Raw genomic sequence first — 22,097 nt, forward strand, 5'->3', positions numbered from 1 at the left:
AATCCTGGGAATTTACCAATGGTGAGGGAATGGTGGAAGTCCTTCAACGTCAGTCATGCCATCAACGACATTGATGAATCCTGGAAGGAGGTCAGGTATTCCACTCTCAATGGAGTGTGGAAATCAATTGGGGCAGGTTTCCTGCCTTCACTGCAGCTGTCCAGGATTGTGTGGGCCTGAGCTGTAAAATTGGTGGGGAAGGATTCTCAGACCTCGAGACTGCTGACGTGGTAGAACTCCTGGATTCTCATGATGAAGAATTAAGTGTGGATGACCTTCTGTGTTTAACTCAGACTGAAGGTGATAACAACGATGAAGAAGAAAGTGTCAAGTTGTAGGTGAAGGATTTTACGGTGAAGCAACTGGCAGGAATTTTTTCAGGCTGCAGACACTTGGCACAAATGGCAATGGACATGGACCGAAGTTTAGAACGGAGTCAGCATTTCAGTCGTTCCCTGCAGTCAACCCTTCTTCCCTACAAGCAAATTTATGCTGAAAAACAAAATGCTGCCGAGCAAATAACCCTCACCACTTTCTTCAAACCGGTGTCATCTCCTGCTGCTGGCAGTACTGAGAGTTCTTTGAGACTTCCTTCACCCCTTGCTGTGCTTGATTATCCTGACGACCCACAACTGTCCACCTCATCCGCGTAAAGCTGCCCGACACCACAACAACCACTCATCTCCCGGAGCGAACACACCTGCCGCTGTTGGTGAGTACTGTACACCCTAGTATGTTAACTTTCTATGATATATTATGTTGAATATTACCCTAACGATGAAATATAATACAAATTTTGCCTTGTGGTACTGCCTTTTGTGTCATATTGGTATGAGAATGTGAATAAATTACAGATAAAACATATTTAGGAAGCCCTCCAGAATGCATCCCTATTTTCTGAATTTAAATAATTATTTACGTTATGCGTTTACACATTATGTGGCGACTGCGCGGAATGTATCCACCGCATATAACGAGGATAGGGTGTATTTCCTTTTCCAAGGATAAATGGGACAATACATCAACATTTCCATGATTTTGTCCTCTGAATTTCATCTTGTACTCGTGTGGTCCAAGAAACAGAGCCCATCTCTGCATTCTTGCAGCTGCTGCTACTGGATCACCCTTCTGTTGGATGCTAGTGGCCAATGATCAGTAATGAGGGTAAACTCTCTCCCATAAAAGTACTGGTTGAAATGTTTTATACCCCAAACCAGACTCAAGGTCTCTCTGTCCATCTGCGCGTGCTTTTTCTCCGCAGTGGTAAGGGAGCGTGATGCAAAGGCAATGGGGCGCTTGCTTCCAACACTCATAAAATGTCACATGACTGCACTATTCCTTAAGGCAAGGCATCACATTCAAGCTTCACTGGATGATGTAAATCACAATGTATGAATGCAGCACCTGACATCACCAATTCCTTTGCCTTTTGGAAAGCCACCCCACACTGCTTTGTCCATCGCCATCTCTTCCCGATCTGTAGTAATGAGTTCAGAGGGTGGAGCACAGTAGCCAGGTTTGACAGGAACCTGTTATAGTAGTCAACAAATCCTAAAAAGGACCACCACTGCGACACATCCTTTGTCCTTAGGGCATCCATCAATGTTTGAATTTTTCTCAGCATAGTTGTGTAATACTTGTGCATCAATGGTGCGACCATTGATGCACAAGTAAGTGATGCTTAGTTTACAGAATTTACACTTGTTGCAATGTACTCTAAGCCAATAATCTTCTAATCCTTTTAATACTGTATTGAAATTTTGGAAATGTTCCTTGTCATCCTCACGGGTAACAATAATGACATCTAGGTAACGCTGAGTACCTGGACAGCCTTGTGATGCCTGGTCCATATTTACTGCTGGAGTGCAGGCGCAGACACCACTCCAAAAATAAGCCTGTTAGAGTGATAAAGCCCTTTGTGAGCATTTATCATGGGAAACACTTTCATCTTCATCTGTAGTTAGGCCTCAGCTAAGTCAACTTTGCTGAAGTATTCCCCTCCAGATAGATTTTCAAAGATATCCTATATCCTGGGCAGAGGGTGTTTATCTACTTTCAGTACTGTGTTGATGGTAACTTTAAAATCACCCCAGATCCTGACAGACCCATCCTTCTTGACTACTGGGATCACTGTTGTTGCCCATGGGCTCCACTCAACCTCAGAAAGAATTCCTTCAACCTCCATGTGATCCAGCTCACTGACTACTTTATCACAGATGGTTTGAGGAACCAGATGAGCTTTGTAAAACTTAAGTGTGGCATTTTCATTTGACACTATTTCACCCTTGAAATTTTTGAGTTTTCCAAAACCACCCTTGAACACTGCTGTGACATAATTAAATACTTTCCTTAATTCATTTTCAGTTGATTCTATTGCAGGGGATGTGGCATGCAAATAGTGGATAGATTACCAATCAAGTTGTAGGTGTCTCAGCCAATCACGGTCCCACAATGCTGGCCCTCCTGTTTTTACCACATGGAAGCACAATGTGGCTTTGTGGTTGTTGTATTCCACTGTTACAAATGTCATTCCCAAAGGAATTATCTTTTCTCCGGTAAAGTTTTTAGTTGGATATCTGCAGGATTCAGTACAGTATCTTTGAAATACCATTCAAACTCATTTTGTGAAATGACTGAAACAACTGAGCCAGTGTCTAATTCCTTTTTAATTAATTTGCTGTTCACTTCTGGTGTAAACCTTATTACTTGTCTCTTGTTAGTTTGCACATTGTAAATGTCAAAGCTAGTCAGTCCTCTGTCACTCTCATTATAATCAGATTTTTCATACAGCATGGAGATTATTGCTCTTTTTGAAATTGCAGCCTGACTTTTTATCTTCTTCTCTTCCCTGAACAGTCCATTTATTTTTGTCTGCCCATCATGCTCTTTGTATGTGTCCCACTTTGTTGCATTTTCTGGAAGTTTCACCATTAAACCTGCTTTGGTCTAATGTACAGTACATGAGCCTCTGCCTCAATGATAACAAAATTTGTCTGGTCAGGCAGGTTTCTGTTTAGACATTGCAATTTTGTTCATGCTCACTTTCACAACTCACAACTCACTTGTGTCTCTGACTGCTGTTCCCATTGATACACCGATTTCAACTTCTCTTTTAAATACAAGTTCTGCTTCAGTTGGGAGCCATTTTTGAATGCTTTCTTGGAAGATTCCACAAACTAAATGATCTCTTGGTGTATCATTAAGCCTGTCACTGAACTGGCAATGCTCAATCTCTTCAATTCAGCCACATAAACTGAAATGGGCTCCCCTTCCTTTTGGTTCTGCTTATGAAACCTAAAGCATTCTAAATTCTACAATGGTTTTGGTTGATGCTGTAGTGAGATGCTGAAGATGTTCTATAGGTCAGTTGTGGAGAGCGCACTCTTCTTTGTGGTGGCGTGTTGGGGAGGAAGCATTAAGAAGAGGGATGCCTCACGTCTTAATAAGCTGGTAAGGAAGGCGGGCTCTGTCGTGGGCAAAGTACTGGAGAGTTTAACATCGGTAGCTGAGCGAAGGGCGCTGAGTAGGCTACGGTCAATTATGGAAAACTCTGAACATCCTCTACATAGCACCATCCAGAGACAGAGAAGCAGTTTCAGCGACAGGTTACTATCGATGCAATGCTCCTCAGACAGGATGAAGAGGTCAATACTCCCCAATGCCATTAGGCTTTACAATTCAACCGCCAGGACTTAAGAACTTTTTAAAAGCTATTATTAATGCTTTTTGAGATAGTGATTTAGATGCATATCATATTTTTTTTATGAGTTAAGTATTGTATGTAATTAGTTTTGCTACAACAAGTGTATGGGACATTGGAAAAAAAGTTGAATTTCCCCATGGGGATGAATAAAGTATCTATCTATCTATCTATCTATCTATCTAAATGTTATTTATTTATTTGTTAGTGATCCAGCGCAGGGTAGGTCATTCCAAACCTTCAAGCGGCACCTCCCCTGCAACTCCCAACAACCCCTATTTAACCCTAACCTGATCACAGGACAATTTACAAAGACCAACTAACATCATCCCTCCCCCCTCGACCGTCCCATGTTACTTCACTCCTGATAAACGGTTTCAGCCCGAAACATCGTCACCACATCCTCCCATAGATGCTGTCTGGCCTGCTGAGTTCTGCCAGCATTTTGTGTTAACATATCCAGCACAGCTTTAGACTGTGGGAGGAAACTGAAGTACCCACAGGAAACCTACACATTCCACAGGAGGGACGTACAAGGCCCTCACAGAGGACACTGGAATTGAACTCTGAACTCCGATATCCTGAGCTGTAATAGCTTTGTGCTAGCCACTACGCTACCACGTTACCTATTCCTACATTACTTTCATGATATCAGCAAAGCTCTTTTCAGCTGGTTGGTTAGAGCAGTTAAACTTCTGAGCAAACTATATTCTTCCACCAATGATGCACAACAAAACTGGTGCTCGTTGTCCACTGTCTATTCCATTAACTTCAAAGTACTGCTCAATTTGTTCAGTATACAATATCCAATTATCTCTTGCATGTTTCTATCTTTCTGATGTAACCAGCCATCTATGCTCGTTGGTTATTTATTATTATTATCACCTGGTATTCACTGTTTATGAACCCATGAATTTTGTCAATTTTCTATCTTTTTCAAACTTGAACACCTCACTGCACTTCTGAAGAAAAAACATGCTATGCTTTTTTAAAAAACTCAAACAGCTATCTCCCCCTTACAAAGAAAAAAATCCTATTGCACTTCAATCGGTAGGTAATCATCTTGGGTTTGTTCCAAGATGTATGTGTATAGATAAGATGAAAGTGGACGTGTGTCTGGTTAGAGGGATCTGAGGCAAATGCTCATCATGGGATCAGCTTGATATACATCTGGGTCGACATGGACAATTGTGGGTCGAAGGGCCCTTTTCCATGTTGTACAATCCTATGAAAGCTTTCTGTCTGGATGCATCACGGCTTGGTACGGCAACTGCTGTGCCCATGACCACAAGAAACTGCAGACAGTTGTGTAGACAGCTTAGCTCCTTATGGCAACCAGCCTCCCCTCCTTGGAATCTTCCCACTGCCTCAGTAAAGCAGCCAGCATAATCAAAGACCCCATTCATGTGACCAATCTCTCTTCATCCCTCTCCCATCAAGCAGAAGATACAAAAGTCTGAAAGTACACACCATCCAAGCAGGAGTTCAGTTCCAGCATCCTCTTAAGAATTTTGTATGTCCTTCTCGTGACTGCATGGGTTTCCTCTGGGCGCTCCAGTTTCCTCTCTCAGTTCAAAAGACATACCGGTCTTTTGAATTGTAATTTCTCCTGTGATTAGGGTTAAATAGGTGGGTTGTTAGGTTGTGCAGCTTGTTGGTCCGGAAGGGCCTGTTCCGCACAGTATCTCTAAATAAATACTTAAATATAAAACCCTTTGTACGATGAATTAGACTCTTGACTTCACAGTCTATCTCATTATGTTCCTGCACCTATTGTTTGCCTGTACTTTCTCTGTAGCTGTTGCACTTTATTCTGCAATCTTCCCTTGTACTACCTCAACACACTGATGTAATGAATTGATCTGTATGAATGGTTCACTGTACCTCACTCAGTAGGCGTGATGACGATAAATCAATATACAGATGTAAATACTCATAGTCTCCACTAGGGGGTGCGATTGGTTTAATATTGGTAAAATATTCTTCATGTACTTTGGATTTACATGGTTGGCTACAGTTTTAAGTGCATTAATACTTGGTTATGGAGATTTGTTTCAGTTGTTGAAGCTCCACCTGCACAGTTTTGGTTAGTCTTACCTAAATAAGGATTGGAGGAAGTCCAAAAGCAATTCACCTGCCTACTTCCTGGGATGGCAGGGATGTGAAATCAAGAGAGGGTTGACAATTTGGGTTTGTTTTAAGATCAGAAAATTATACCTTGTAAGACTGTTAGACATAAGAGCAATAAGACATAGGAGCAGAATTAGTCTATTCAGCCCATGTATTCTGCTCTGCCATTTGTTAATGGCTTGATTTAATATCCCTCTCAAGCCAATTCTCCTGCCTTCCCCCATAATCTTTGACACCCTCTGCTTTAAATATACCCAATGACTGGCCTCCAGCAGACTGAGGCAATTTTTAAAAACATTAGCTTTATTTGTCACATGTACATTAAAACATCCAGTAAAAAACATTACTTGTGTCAAATTAAAATCAGCAGGGATTGTGCTGTGTAGCCCACAAGTGGTGCAACACTTCCAGTGTTAACATAGCGTTAGCACAACTTACTGAACCTGGCCCCGTGCAGTTTTTTGGGATGTGGGATACAAAAGGAGCACCAGAAGGAAACATGCATGGCCACAGGGAGAATGACCAAAGTCCTTACAGACAGCAGTGGGAATCGAACACCAATCTCACAGCTGGCTCTGTAACGTGTTGCGCTAACTGCTATGTTACTTTGCTGCCCAACAAGTTTGCTCCTCCATTCAAACATGGCTGAATTTTGTTCTCAAACCCATTATCTTGCTTTCTCCCCCAAAGCTCTTAACCCTTATTCCCCAAAGTTCAGAAGAATGGAAGGGTGATATTATTCAAAACTTAAGGGCTTGACAAGGTAGACACTGAAATGTCTTCACTTGCAGGAAGCAGATCCAAAATGAAGGACTGGTCATGTAATATTGAGGTGGGTAGGAAGGTCTTCTCTCAGAGGGTGGCGAATCACTGGGGTTCTCTGCTCACGAGTTTAAAGAAGGCTAACCATTAGATATATTTATGGTGCAGATAGATAAGTAATTGAAAGATCGCGAAATTAACAGCTATAGGGAGCTGGCATAGAAGAGGTTTTGAGAACAGAAAAGAGCAATCCACGTTGGCATTGAATATTGGGCCAGGCCAGAATGCTTGCTTCTGCTCCCATTCTCTCATGGTGTTATGGAAGATCTCACGTAACAACACTGGTATAAGTTCAAGAGACGGAATTAAAGGAAGATCATGCTTTTACTTCCTACTATTGGTGTAAAAGATGGTGCAGTTTGCAAGATTGATAAATTGGTTTATTTTGTCACATATACTGAAGTACAGTGAAAAACTATACAGATCATTTCACTACATCGGTGCACTGAAGTAATACAAGGGAAAACAGTAACAGAATGCAGAATAAACTGTTACAGTTTCAGAGAAACTGCAGCGCAGGCAGACAATAAGATGCAAGGCCATAATGAGGTAGGTTATGAGGTCAAGAGTCCATCTTACCGTACTAAGTGACCACTCAATAGTCTGATAACAGTGTCTTTGAGTTTGGTGGCATATGCTTTCAGGCTTTTGTATCTTCTGCCAAATGGGAGGAAAGGGAAGAGGGAATATCCAGGGTGGGGCTCTTTGATTACTGTATATTGGTTGCTTTACTGAGGCAATGAACATAGTATAGACGGAAGGCTGGGTTCCGTTTTGTGCTGAGCGGTGTCCACAACTCTGCTCTGATATGGTGAAGAATCTACTCTGACTGTACGATGAGCCATACAACTTCAACATCATCAGCAGCATTATGTCACAGGCGATAATGGTCTTCCATCTGTCTTCTTACCCCCTTCGTACTGTTGTTCTTATTCTTTTCTCTATCCATGACCATGATTGTTCTTGGCAAATCTCTCTATAGAAGTGGTTTGCCATTGCCTTCTTCTGGGCAGTGACCCCAGCCATTATCAATACTCTTCAGAGATTGTCTACCTGGCGTCAGTGGTCACATAACCAGGAATCGTGATATGCACCAGCTGCTCATACGACCATCCACCATCTGCTCCCATGGCTTTGCGTGACCCTGATCAGGAGAGAGCTAAGCAGGTGCTACACCTTGCCCAAGGGTGACCTACAGGCTAGTGGTGGGAAGGAGAGCCTTACACCTCCTTTGATAGAAACATACAGTGACTTTCAAAAGTTTGGGTGCCCCGGTCAAAATTTCTGTTACTGTGAATAGCTAAGTGAGTGGAAGATGAATTGATCTCCAAAAGTCATAAAGTTAAAGATGAAACATTCTTTTCAACATTTTAAGCAAGATTAGTGTATTATTTTTGTCTTGTAACCTTTTTAGAGTGGGAAAAAAGGAAAGGAATACTATGCAGAAGTTTGGGCACCCCAAGAGATTTGAGCTCTCAGATAACTTTTACCAAGGTCTCAGACCTTAATTAGCTTGTTAGGACTATGACTTGTTCACAGTCATCATTAGGAAATGCCAGGTGATGTAAATTTCAAAGCTTTATAAATACCCTGACTCCTCAAACCTTGTCCCAACAATCAGCAGCCTTGGGCTCCTCTAAGCAGCTGCCTAGCACTCTGAAAATTAAAATAAATGATGCCCACAAAGCAGGAGAAGGCTATAAGAAGATAGCAAAGTGTTTTCAGGTAGACGTTTCCTCAGTTCGTAATGTAATTAAGAAATTGCAGTTAACAGGAACAGTGGAGGTCAAGTTGAGTTCTGGAAGACCAAGAAAACTTTCCGAGAGATCTGCTCATAGGATTGCTAGAAAAGCAAATCAAAACCCCCGTTTGACTGCAAAAGACCTTCAAGGAAGATTTAGCAGACTCTGGAGTGGTGGTCCACTGTTCTACTATGCAGCGACACCTGCACAAATATGACCTTCATGGAAGAGTCATCAGAAGAAAACCTCTCCTGCGTCCTCACCACAAAATTCAGCATCAGAAGTTTGCAAAGGAACATCTAAACAAGTCTGATGCATTTTGGAAACAAGTCCTGTGGATTGATGAAGTTAAAATAGAACTTTTTGGTCGCAATGAGCAAAGGTGTGTTTGGAGAAAAAAGGGTGCAGAATTTCATGAAAAGAACACCTCTCCAACTGTTAAGCACAGGGGTGGATTGATCATGCTTTGGGCTTGTGTTGCAGCCAGTAGCATAGGGAACATTTCACTGGTAGAGAGAAGAATAAATTCAATTAAATACCAGCAAATTCTGGAAGCAAACATCACACCGTCTGTAAAAAAGCTGAAAATGAAAAGAGGATGGCTTCTACAACATGATAATGATCCTAAACACACCTCAAAATCCACAATGGACTACCTCAAGAGGCGCAAGCTGAAGGTTTTGCCTTGGCCTTCACCATCCCCCGAACTAAACGTCATCGAAAATCTGTGGATAGACCTTAAAAGAGCAGTGCATGTAAGACGGCCCAAGAATCTCACAGAGCTAGAAGCCTTTTGCAAGGAAGAATGGGTGAAAATCAACCAAACAAGAATTGAAAGACTGTTAGCTGGCCACAGAAAGCATTTACAAGCTGTGATACTTGCCAAAGGGGGTGTTACTAAATGCTGACCATGCAGGGTGCCCAAACTTTTGCTCTGGGCCCTTTTCCTTTTTTGTTATTTTGTAACTGTAAAAGATGGAAATAAAAAAGTAATCTTGCTTAAAATATTAAAGAAATGTGTCATCTTTAACTTTACACCTTTTGGAAATCAGGTCATCTTTTACTCGCTTAGCTGTTCACGGTAACAGAAATTTTGACCAGGGGTGCCCAAACTTCTGCATGTCACTGTATCTCCACCCAACTACCCAATACAACTTTCGCAATAAAACATAGAACATAGAACACACAGCACAGGACAAGCCCAATGACCCATGATGTTGCAGTGAGCTTTTAACCTACTTTAAGATCAATCTAGCCCTCCACTTTTCTATCATGCAAGTGCCTATCTAAGAGTCTCATAAATGCCCCAATGCATTAGCCTTGACCATGACTCCTTCACCCACCACTTCCTGTATATTAAAAAAAAACTTACCTCTGACATCCAAATGCTTTCTGATATAATCCAATACTTTCTGGTTGATTGGACAAAGCTTCAATGGATTCCTAAAAACAAAAACATTATTGCTCAAATCATGCTGTCGCTGCAAATTTCTCCCTTGTCTAGTTTGTTGACTTCCTGTGCTCATGCAATAGAGCATTTGGCTTTGTGGCAGGGCAGTTTAAGCCAGTGATATCACTGGGAAAGAGAGAGGCCCTGATGAAGCTATCTCAGATGGATATCACCTTTCCCAAAATCACAGCGGTGTTGATGGTGAAATTCATTGAAACCCTTGGAGAAAAAAATCACAGCTTGGTACAGCAAGTGGCTTGTCTAAGACTGGAAGAAATTGCAGGGAGTTGTGAACACAGCCTAATCCATCATGGAAAACAGCCATTGACTGTCTACACTTCCTGCTGCTGCAGGAAAACCAGCCAACATAATCAGGACCTTTCCCACCCCAGTCCTTCACTCTTCCTTTCTCACAACCCTAGCCTTCCTGAATAGCAGAATGTGCAAAAGCTGAAATGTATGTACCACCAGGCTCAATGTCAGTTTCTATCCCACTGTTATTGGACTTTTGAATAGACCTCTCATATATTAAAGACAAACTCTTGAACTTCCAATTTCCCTCTTCATGGTAGCACAAGAAACTACAGATCATGGAATCTGGAGCAACACATAAGATGCTGGAGGATCTCAGTGTGTCAGGCAGCTTCTATGGAGGGACAGGGACAGTTGACAGTTTAGATCGAAATCCACCATCCCCTTGCACTTCATTTGTCTCAGTTCTCCACCTCCACCACATCTGTTCACAGGAAGACGCTTTTCATTCCAGAACTAATGAGGTGTACTCCTTCTTCAAAGAAAGCAGCTTTTCTTCCTCCGCCATCAACGCTGCCCTCTCCCGCATCTCTTCCATTTTGCGCACACCTGCCCTCACCCTATCCACCCACCACCTCACCAGGGATAGAGTTCATCTTGCCCTCATCTACCACAAACCTGCCTCCACATCCAGCACATAATTCTCCATAACTTCTGCCATCTCCAGTGGGATCCCACCACCAAGCATACCTTCCCCCCCCCTCCACTTGCTGCTATCCACAGGGATCGCTCCTTATGTGACTCCCTTCTCCATTTGGCCCTCGCCACTGATCTCCCTCCTGGTACTTAACCTTGCAAGCAGAAAGAGTGCCATACCTGCTCCTACACCTCCTCCCTCACTACCATTTAGGGCCCCAAACAGTTCTTTCAGGTAAGGCGACACTTCACCTGTGAGTCTGTTGGGGTCATCTACTGCATCTGGTGCTCCCCGTGGGTCCTCCTATATATCAGTGAGACCTGACATAGATTGTGAGACCACTTCACCGAGCACCCATGCTCTATCTGTCAGAAAAAGCGGGATCTCCCAGTGGACACCCATTTTAATTCTACTTCTCATTCCCATTCTGACATGTCAGTCCATGGCTTTCTCTACTGCCGTGATGAGGCCACATTTAGGTTGGAGAAGCAACACCTTACATTCTGTCTGGGTAGTCTCCAACCTGATGGCATAAACATCAATTTCTCAAACTTCTGGTAATTGCCTCCCCTTCACCATACCCCCATTTCTGTCTCCCTCTCTCCCCTGATCTCCTTACCCATCCATCAGCTCCATTTGGTGTTCCTTCCCCCTTCTCCTTCTTCCATGGTCTTCTGTCCTCGCATATCAGATCCCCCTTCTCCAGCCCTTTATCTCTTTCACCAATCAACTTCCCAGCTCTTTACTTCACCCCTCCCCCCCCTCAGTTTCACCTATCACCTACCACTTGTACTTCTTCCTTCCCTCTCCCCAGGTTCCTACTTTGACCTCATTTTTTTCCCCCCCAGTCCTGATGAAGGGTCTCAGCCTGAAACCTCGATTGTTTACTCTTTTCCATAGATGCCCTCTGGCCTGCTGAGTTCCTTCAGCATTTTGTGTGTGTTGCAAAAGAGTGAAGTAGTTCATAGACCATTCAGAGATCTGATGGTGGAGGGGAGAAGTTAAAATTGTCCTAAAAATTGAGTGTGCATCTTCAGGCACCTGAACCTCTTCCCTGATGGTAGTAATGAGAAGAGGGCATGACTGGATAGTAAGAGTCCTTCATGATGGATGTCACGTTCTTGAGACATTGCCATTTAAAGATGTTCTTGATAGTGGTGAGGCTCATGCCCATGATGAAGACAGCAGAATTCATAATCTTCAGCTGCTTTTTCAAATATTGTGCATAGGTGTCACCATACCAGAAAATGATGCAGCTAGTCAAAATGCTCTCCTTCTAAGAGATATGAAAAGAAGAAAGAAAGCACACACTAGAACTTAATAGACAAGTGCTGAACACGGACAAATCCATGTGTTAGGCTGAAAATAAATCCTAACATTTTCCCAAGTTATGGAATAAGATTTACAATGAAATACTAAAATCCAATTGGGCTGTCTACCAATCAAGGAATAAAACATATTCTTTTAAAAGAAGAAAAAATATTAGCTTTATTTGTTACATGTACACTGAAATAGCGAAACATGCATCACTTCATGTCAATAACCAACGATTATGTTGGTGGCAGCCCACAAGTGTCACCAACATAGGATGCTCACAGTTCACTAAACCTATTTTGTACTATATAACTTTGGAATGCAGTTCGAAACAGGAGCATCCAGAGGAAATCCATGTGGTAACCGGGAGAATGTACAATTTCCTTTTCACACTGACCAGGTGTGAGCCACGGTGGCAGGGCCTCTGGCACTGAGTCTGACCCTGTGGTGCAGAAGGATGGGAAGGAGAAGAGGAGAGGTGTTGTCATTGACTCTATAGTCAGGGGAGCAGACAGGTGATTTTGTGGACGTGAGAAGGACACCCGCATGGTTTGTTGCCTCCTGGGTGCCAGGGTCCGGGATGTCTCTGACCGGGTGCATGACATCCTGGTACGAGAGGGAAAGCAACCAGAAGTCGTGATACATGTTGGGACCAACGAAATAGGCAGGAAGAAGGATGAGGTCCTGAAGTGTGAGTTTCGGGAACTAGGCAGAAGGCTGAAGAACAGGACCTCAAGGGTGGCGTTCTCATGATTGCTGCCAGTGCTACGTGATAGTGATGGTAAGAATTGGAGGAGATGGCAGTGTAATGCGTGGCTGAGGAGTTGGTGCAGGGGGCAGGGTTTTAGATTTTTGGATCATTGGGATCTCTTCTGGGGAAGGTGGGACCTGTACAGATTGGATGGGTTGCACCTGAACTCGAGGGGGAGCAATATCCTTGCAGGTAGGTGTGCCAGCAAGGTTCGGGAGGGTTTAAACTAATTTGCAAGGGGGTTGGGACCTGGAGCGATAGAGCAGTGAAAGAAGTGCATGGAGTAAAGCCAGATCTAACATATAGAGAGGCTTTGAGGAAAGAGAAGCAGAATAAAGGGTGTAAAGGTAGTAAGGTAGAAGGGCTAAAGTGTGTGTACTTCAATGCAAGAAGCATCAGGAACAAAGGTGATGAACTGAGAGCTTGGATACATACATGGAATTATGATATAGTGGCCATTACGGCGACTTGGCTGGCACCAGGGCAGGAATGGATTCTCAATATTCCTGGATTTCAGTGCTTTAAAAGGGATAGAGAGAGGGAAAAAAGGGGGAGGAGGGGTGGCATTACTGGTCAGGGATACTATTACAGCTACAGAAAGGGTGGGTAACGTAGCAGGATCCTCTTTTGAGTCAGTATGGGTGGATGTCAGGAACAGGAAGGGAGCGGTTACTCTACTGGGGGTATTCTATAGGCCCCCTGGTAGCAGCAGAGATACCGAGGAGCAGATTGGGAGGCAGATTTTGGAAAGGTGCAAAAATAACAGGGTTGTTATCATGGATGACTTTAACTTCCCTAACATTGATTGGCACTTGATTAGTTCCAAGGGTTTAGATGGGGCAGTGTTTGTTAAGTGTGTCCAGGTCGGGTTCCTGTCACAGTATGTTGACAGGCCGACTAGGGGGAATGCCATACTAGATCTAGTATTAGGTAACGAACCGGGTCAGGTCACAGATCTGTCAGTGGGTGAGCATCTGGGGGACAGTGATCACCGCTCCCTGGCCTTTAGCATTATCATGGAAAAGGATAGAATCAGAGAGGACAGGAAAATTTTTAATTGGGGAAGGGCAAATTATGAGGCCATAAGGTTAGAACTTGCGGGTGTGAATTGGGATGATGTTTTTGCAGGGAAATGTACTATGGACATGTGGTCGATGTTTAAGGATCTTTGCAGGATGTTAAGGATAAATTTGTCCCGGTGAGGAAGATAAAGAATGGTAGGGTGAAGGAACCATGGGTGACAAGTGAAGTGGAAAATCTAGTCAGGTGGAAGAAGGCAGCATACATGAGGTTTAGGAAGCAAGGATCAGATGGGTCTATTGAGCAATATAGGGTAGCAAGAAAGGAGCTTAAGAAGGGGCTGAGAAGAGCAAGAAGGGGGCATGAGAAGGCCTTGGTGAGTAGGGTAAAGGAAAACCCCAAGGCATTCTTCAATTATGTGAAGAACAAAAGGATGACAGGAGTGAAGGTAGGACCGATTAGAGATAAAAGTGGGAAGATGTGCCTGGAGGCTGTGGAAGTGAGCGAGGTCCTCAATGAATACTTCTCTTTGGTATTCACCAATGAGAGGGAACTTCATGACGGTGAGGACAATATGAGTGAGGTTGATGTTCTGGAGCATGTTGATATTAAGGGAGAGGAGGTGTTGGAGTTGTTAAAGTACATTAGGACGGATAAGTCCCCGGGGCCTGATGGAATATTCCCCAGGTTGCTCCACGAGGTGAGCGAAGAAATTGCTGAGCCTCTGGATAGGATCTTTATGTCCTCGTTGTCCACGGGAATGGTACCGGAGGATTGGAGGGAGGCGAATATTGTCCCATTTTTCAAAAAAGGTAGTAGGGATAGTTCAGGTAATTATAGACCAGTGAGCCTTATGTCTGTGGTGGGAAAGCTGTTGGAAAAGATTCTTAGAGATAGGATCTATGGGCATTTAGAGAATCATGGTCTGATCAGGGACAGTCAGCATGGCTTTGTGAAGGGCAGATCATGCCTAACAAGCCTGATAGAGTTCTTTGAGGAGGTGACCAGGCATACAGATGAGGGTAGTGCAGTGGATGTGATCTACATGGATTTTAGTAAGGCATTTGACAAGGTTCCACACGGTAGGGTTATTCAGAAAGTCAGAAGGCATGGGATCCAGGGAAGTTTGGCCAGATGGATTCAGAATTGGCTTGCCTGCAGAAGGCAGAGGGTTGTGGTGGAGGGAGTACATTCAGATTGGAGGGTTGTGACTAGTGGTGTCCCACAAGGATCAGTTCTGGGACCTCTACTTCTCGTGATTTTTATTAACGACCTGGATGTGGGGGTAGAAGGGTGGATTGGCAAGTTTGCAGATGACACAAAGGTTGGTGGTGTTGTAGATAGTGTAGAGGATTGTTGAAGATTGCAGAGAGACATTGATAGGATGCAGAAGTGGGCTGAGAAATGGCAGATGGAGTTCAACCCGGGAAAGTGTGAAGTGGTACACTTTGGAAGGACAAACTCCAAGGCAGAGTACAAAGTAAATGGCAGGATACTTGGTAGTGTGGAGGAGCAAAGGGATCTAGGGATACATGTCCACAGATCCCTGAAAGTTGCCTCACAGGTTGATAGGGTAGTTAAGAAAGCTTATGGGGTGTTAGCTTTCGTAAGTCGAGGGATAGAGTTTAATGATGTAATGAGTTTAGTGATGTAATGATGCAGCTCTATAAAACTCTAGTTAGGCCACACTTGGAGTACTGTGTCCATTTCTGGTCCCCTCACTATAGGGAGGATGTGGAAGCATTGGAAAGGGTTCAGAGGAGATTTACCAGGATGCTGCCTGGTTTAGAGAGTATGGATTATGATCAGAGATTAAGGGAGCTAGGGCTTTACTCTTTGGAGAGAAGGAGGATGAGAGGAGACATGATAGAGGTGTACAAGATATTAAGAGGAATAGACAGAGTGGGCAGCCAGTGCCTCTTCCCCAGGGCACCACTGCTCAGTACAAGAGGACATGGCTTTAAGGTAAGGCGAGGGAAGTTCAAGGGGGATATTAGAGGAAGGTTTTTTACTCAGAGAGTGGTTGGTGCGTGGAATGCACTGCCTGAGTCAGTGGTGGAGGCAGATACACTAGTGAAGTTTAAGAGACTACTAGACAGGTATATGGAGGAATTTAAGGTGGGGGGTTATATGGGAGGCACGGTTTGAGGGTCGGCACAACATTGTGGGCCGAAGGGCCTGCAATGTGCTGTACTATTCTAGGTACTATGTTCCTTACAGAAAGCAGCAGGAATTGATTCCAAATTGGTGAATGCTGGCATTGTAATGCAATTGAGCTGACCACTTCACTACCATGCTATCATAGGCAATGTACCAGGAGGGGTGCAATAAGCCAGGGATGTTCTGCTTTGTAACTCCAGAAATTAATTCAAAGAAAAACTTGGGAGCCCGGAGATGCATGTACTTAGTTTCACTTCAGTGAGGTGCTCACAAACGATGTGGTGGCGCAGTCACGTATGCCATTCATTTACATCTTACATACATTCTTACATACACTTCTACCTTGTGAATTATGTAAACAAACAAAGAATGCTTAATCTACTATAAGTATTTACAATATTACTCAAATATTACTGAAATATTAAATACACTACAAGGCATGATGAATAAAGGCTGCAAATTTCAATCAAAACTTTCATATTGGGGATTAAATGTGATAATGCTTGAGATGATGATCAGGCTGCGAGCAAACTGGGAATTGGTTTTACATCATATATGTCCACTACAAAGTTGTTTAGTCCCAGCCTAGCAGATTTTCTTGAGCAATGCATACAAAATGCTGGAGGAACTCAGCAGGTCAGGCAGCGTCTATGGAGACAAAGGAACAGTCAATGTTTCAAGCTGAGACCCTTCATCAGTCCTGATGGAGGGTCTTGGACTAAAATGTTAACTGTTGATTCCTCGCCACCCTCATGAATGCTGCCTTAACTGCTGAGTTCCTCCAGAATTTTCTGTGTGTTGATCCATATTTTCAGCACTTGTAGAACCTCTGTAGCAGATTTTCTCGTACCTTTTTCTGGTGAGGGCTGGCTTGATTGCATTAATTCTTCCGACATTTTTTCCATCGATGTTACGTGGGTTCCACGTGAAATGGCAGTTACATGCCAAGCTATGTTTTTGGACTCTTAATAAAAGTGATATTTTGATCTTTGCTAATTCAGGTGAAGTTTAACATCTTCATTTTTTATTGACCAAATGATACATTTTTAAGTGTGCTTAGGCTTATACATTTCTTTTAAATTAGGTAAATAGCAATTTGCTGCAAATCATAAAACATTGTAAATGAACTTGTAAGTTAGCCAATAAAACCAGGTTGGGCTTCATTCATCACTGGTCACCGGAGGGGTGTGGGAGCTTGGCTGCTGGTTACACTGACCTCTACATATACAGTTGTGGTGAACATCAGTGGAGCCAGGTTATGGAGGTGATAACAAAGGCAGAAACTATTTTCCATGCCCTTACTACTGGCAATCAAAGACAGATTCCATCTGAGTAAGAATAATTTTTTTGAATATGCAGATTGTGGGGCGTCACAGTTGCAAAGCGGTTAATGCAACACTATTACACTTTGGTTCAATTCTGGTGTCTTCTGTATGAAATTTTGTATTGTAAGTTCTGCCCATGTGTTTCTTCTGGGTGCTTTGGTTTCCTCCCACATTCCAAAGACGCATGTTAGTTGGTCATTTTAAAATTGTCTTGTGATTAGGCCAGGGTTAAATAAATAGCTGAGTTGTGAGGCAGCACAACTCATTGGGCCAGAAGAGCATTTTCCACACTCTAACAAACTAACTAACTAACCACTGTTTGTAATTACAACCCTCCCACCAGGGCGCATACACCAACATGGCTTGCTACCTGACTCTGCTAACAGTCATGTGGCTCAGCAGTGAGAAGGCTGTCTTTCATAAGCAATACGTGTCTAGGGTCAGTATGATTTGGGGTTCAACCAAACAGGAATGTTGGGATGTTCCGATTAAAGGAACCTTGATTTGAGCAAGTGCTGTGTAAATACTGCCACTACACAGTTATCGATGGCCCAGAAATGACAGATCATACACCAACATAAAATTATAAAGGAAGTATACTTACCAATTTTCAACTTTATCAAAGAAAAAGAAAGATAAAAGGACCCATTACAGTTAAATCAGTCTAACTGCGCACATAAATGTTGGAGCTCATTTCTGTAGTAGCTGGGAGTAGTCCCTTCTTGCAGTCCTCTGCCTCGTGAAGCGCTTCTGGCAGTAGAGTCTCCCCTTCCAATGGGATCCTCCAGGCATATTCCCTGGTGCTCTACTCTCCGCACCTCCTGCCAAAAGACCCCAAACCATTCTACTGTCCTTCAGAAAATTCTTCCCACCTAGCATATGAGAATGTTCCATGCCATCCCACTCCTGATTGGCTTACACAACATTCCTAAGTTGGACAACATGGCTCTTTGTCTTCAGCGGAAGCCAGGACACACTGCTTTTACAGAAAAGTGCTAAAATAACAAACCTCACAGCATAGCAGTAGAAATCTTAACCAGGGAATTATTTAACTAACTGAATGAATGAATGAATGAATAAACGAATTGATAGATGAATGAGTGAATAGATGAATGGATGAATGAATTGATCGATAGATAGATAGATGGAAAATTTCCCCTCACCTCTTTGTACTGGCTACATCCCGTCTGCTCTTTCAGTCCAAATGAAAGATATCAATCAAAATATTAACTGCCGGTTTCCCTCTACAGATGCTGCCTAACCTTCTGAGTTCTTCCAGCAGTTCGTATTTTTTTGTTTTTTTTTACTTTCTTTGTTATGATGTGGGTCTTTGAACTGAAATATTAACTCTATTTTTCACTCCACAGATGTTCCCGGACCTGCTGAGTGATTCCAGCATCTTCTATTTTTATTGCTAATTGCACCTTTATAATTGGAGTCTAAGCAAACAGCAGCATACATTAGAGATATATTGTCTATGAATTGTGTGTGGCTGAAAAGACTCATTAGGTCATAAACAGAATCAGAAGAAATGTAGCAGAGAAGATGCTGCCTTGAGTTGAGAGCATGTCTTATGAGGATAGGTTGAGTGAGCTGGGGCTTTTCCTTTTGGAAAGAAGGAGGATGAGAGGTGACTTGGTAGAGGTGTACAAGATGATAAGAGGCATAGATTGAGTGGATAGCCAGTGACTTTTCCCAGGGCACAAATGGCTATAACCAGGGGCAATAATTTTAAGATGACTGGAGGAATGTATAGAGGGGATGTCAGAGGTAAGATTTTTAACCAGAGAGTGGTGAGTGCATGGAATGCCCTGTCAGGATAGTGGTAGAGGCAGATACATTAGGACATTTAAGAAACTCTTAGATGGACCCATGAATGACAGAAAATATGGAGGGCTGTGTAGGAGGGGAGGTTTAGTTTGATCTTACAGTTGGTTAAAATGCTGACACAATATTGTGGGCCAAAAGGCCTGTACTAAGCTGTAATGTTCTATGTTCCAGAATCAAGTTTATTATCACTGATTTATATTGTGAAATATGTTGTTTTGTGGCAGTACAGTGTAATACATAAGAATTACCGCATGTTGTAATTAAAAATAAATATAAAAAATAAGTGGCGCCAAAAGAAAGCAAGTAGTGAGGCAGTGTTCATGGACTGTTCATGTTTTTAACCGGCTCTGAGCTTCGGATTCAAAGGGGAAATGTGACAACTGCCTTTGCATAATGGTCACAAAGGGCAAAGTTCTCTCACAAAATAATTTTGAGGTGTCCAACTATAGGCGAGATTGCATACTACCCTAAATGTTAATGGAGCTTCAATCCTCTGTCAAAATTACAGTACTGTGCAAAAGTCTGAGGCACATATATATAGCTAAGGTGTCTAAGACTTTTGCACAGTACTGTAGTCATTTTATGCATTGCACTGTACTGCTGTTGCAAAAAAAAAAACAAATTTCATGACATAAGTGAGTGATGATAAACTTGATTCTGATTATGAGTCTCTATTGTGCACTGCGAGTGGGAGGGGGACAGAGAGAGGGGAATCATGGTTGGAAAAGGAGGAAGGGAGTGGGGAGGGAGCGGAAAGCACCAGAGGGACATTCTGTAATGATTGATTAACTGATCGTTTGGAATCAATTGACCTTGCCTCGTGCCTCCAGGGCAGAGTGTGTCTGCACCTGTGCCCCCACCCACTCCTGGCACTTCTTCTCTGCCACCCTGTCCCACACCACTCCCGCAGTGCTCCACCCTCATCATTCTTAATGTTCTTTGCTTCACCCGCCAGATTTACAAACTCACTCTCCGCTCCATGTTGACAAATACAGTACTGTGCAAAAGTCTTTCAGCCTTTAGCTATATATATATGGGCCTAAGACATTTGCACAGTACTGTACATTGGAACAAGTGACAAATAATTATGAAATGAGTAACCTTTACTTTGCTACAATGTCTTAAGCGCTTGCAGCATTGCAGCGTATTATAATGCAGATTTATCAGAATATAGTGGGTGGGATGGTAGCTTAGTGGTTAACGCATCACTTTACAGCCCGAGGACAGGGGTTCAGTTCCCATCGCTAGCAATAAGGACTTTGTACATTCTCCCTGTGACTGCGTAAGTTTCCTCCCAGTGCTGTGTTTTCCTCCCACATTCCAAGGATGTACAAGTTAGGGTTAGTAAGTTGTGGGCTGTATGTAAGTATGCTGTCCCCAGAAGCATGGTTATATTTTCAGGCTACCCAAATATATCTCAGACTGTGTTGGTCATTGGCACAAACAATGCATTTCACTATATGTTTAATCTTTGACAAATTTGACTTTGACTTTGATATTGGGAGCAATTCTTGGGAAGTACAGTAACAAAGAGAAAAAAAAGTGGAGTTTCAGTCGAGATGGGAGTCTGGGTCTCAAAAACATTAACATATAGTTAGGGGAATTTCTTCTGTAGAGTAATTGAGTGGATTGGCACCTTCATCTTTAATGTAATTTGTAACCATGACCTTTCAGGAAGATGTAGGACCTCTTTCTCAAGCGGCTCCATGGCAGATTAACTCCAGTATGTACGAAAGTGGAATGATATGAATATGCATTTGAAACTGGGGATCTGCAGAACTAGAAGGAGACATCGAGCAAGAAATAGTGGGGTAAGGATCGGATCAACATGACCATTTTGAAATAAGGAACAAATGAGTGGCGGCACAGCAGTGTAGTGGTTAGCTCATCACTTTACAGCATTGACAGCCTCAGGTTCAATTCCCACCGCTGTGTGTAAGGAGTTTGCACGTTCTCACCACGACTGATCTGGTTTCCTCCCACATTCCAAAGACTTACCAGTTGGGAGGCTAATTGCTCACATGGGGTATAATTGGGCAGCTCAGACTCATTAGGTCCTAAGGGCTGTAACTCTAAATTTAAATTAAATTAGTTATGAACATAACCCTCTCTGGAAATGTTGAAATGAAGGAAAAAACAGCAATGGAAATTTAAGAACATAAGGAATTGATGGTTGTGATTAATCTAATATTCTTTCACTAATTCAATTCTGTTAAATATTTGCCTTGTTCTATTACAATTCTGCCTACTAAGTAAGCTGCAAAATGTAATCAGTAACTAAATTATATCAATATTCCTGTGCTGCTGCTTATAACAACATTTGTTTCTTATTAACTGTATGTTATATGGATCATTGATTCAATTACCAAGTAGATCTTTCATGTGCTCAAGTGAACTCTGTTTCAACTGACTGTAAAGTTGATGTAAATAGTTTCATTCCTGAAATTCAATAATGTAAATTAAGCATTACAAATATTTAATTGTAAGAGCATCTTATAATTAAAACAGTTAGTAAGATAAATAATATTTCCTTGCATTGCTTGCTATATTTAGACTTCAATCTTAATTTAAGCAGGAATTTAGCCAATGAGTTGCCTTATTCATTTGGAAACTATGAAAGTAGTCTAATTCTGGCTCAAGAAATAGTAAGGATCTAAGGAATAAAAAATGTTAAAATCTATCAAGGAAATTACACTTAGCGGCTACTTTATTAGGTTCCCCTGTATTAGGTACCACAACCTTCTACTGTGGTAACACATCCACTTCAACGTTTGACATGTGTGTTCAGAGATTCACCTCTGCACACCACTGTTGAAATGTGGTTATCTGACTTCTGGGGGCTACTGCACAGAACCGAAAGAAGCTGCAGAAAGAAGCTGTAAGTTTAATCAGCTTCATCTTGGG

At 42.5% G+C, this 22,097-nt stretch overlaps 1 protein-coding gene across 1 annotated transcript in view; it reads right to left on the bottom strand.

Annotated features, from left to right (window-relative positions):
- LOC140735326 (GRB2-related adapter protein-like) overlaps positions 1 to 22,097 on the bottom strand; it is a 272,392-nt gene that overhangs the window by 193,207 nt on the left and 57,088 nt on the right. Inside the window, exon 2 of the mRNA XM_073060240.1 lies at positions 9,767 to 9,837. Coding sequence (XP_072916341.1) covers positions 9,767 to 9,775 — 9 coding nt within the window. The 5' untranslated portion in view covers positions 9,776 to 9,837. The remainder of the gene's footprint in view (positions 1 to 9,766; positions 9,838 to 22,097) is intronic.

The sequence above is a fragment of the Hemitrygon akajei genome, chromosome 11 (assembly GCF_048418815.1).
Source record: "Hemitrygon akajei chromosome 11, sHemAka1.3, whole genome shotgun sequence".
Lineage (NCBI taxonomy): Eukaryota > Metazoa > Chordata > Chondrichthyes > Myliobatiformes > Dasyatidae > Hemitrygon > Hemitrygon akajei.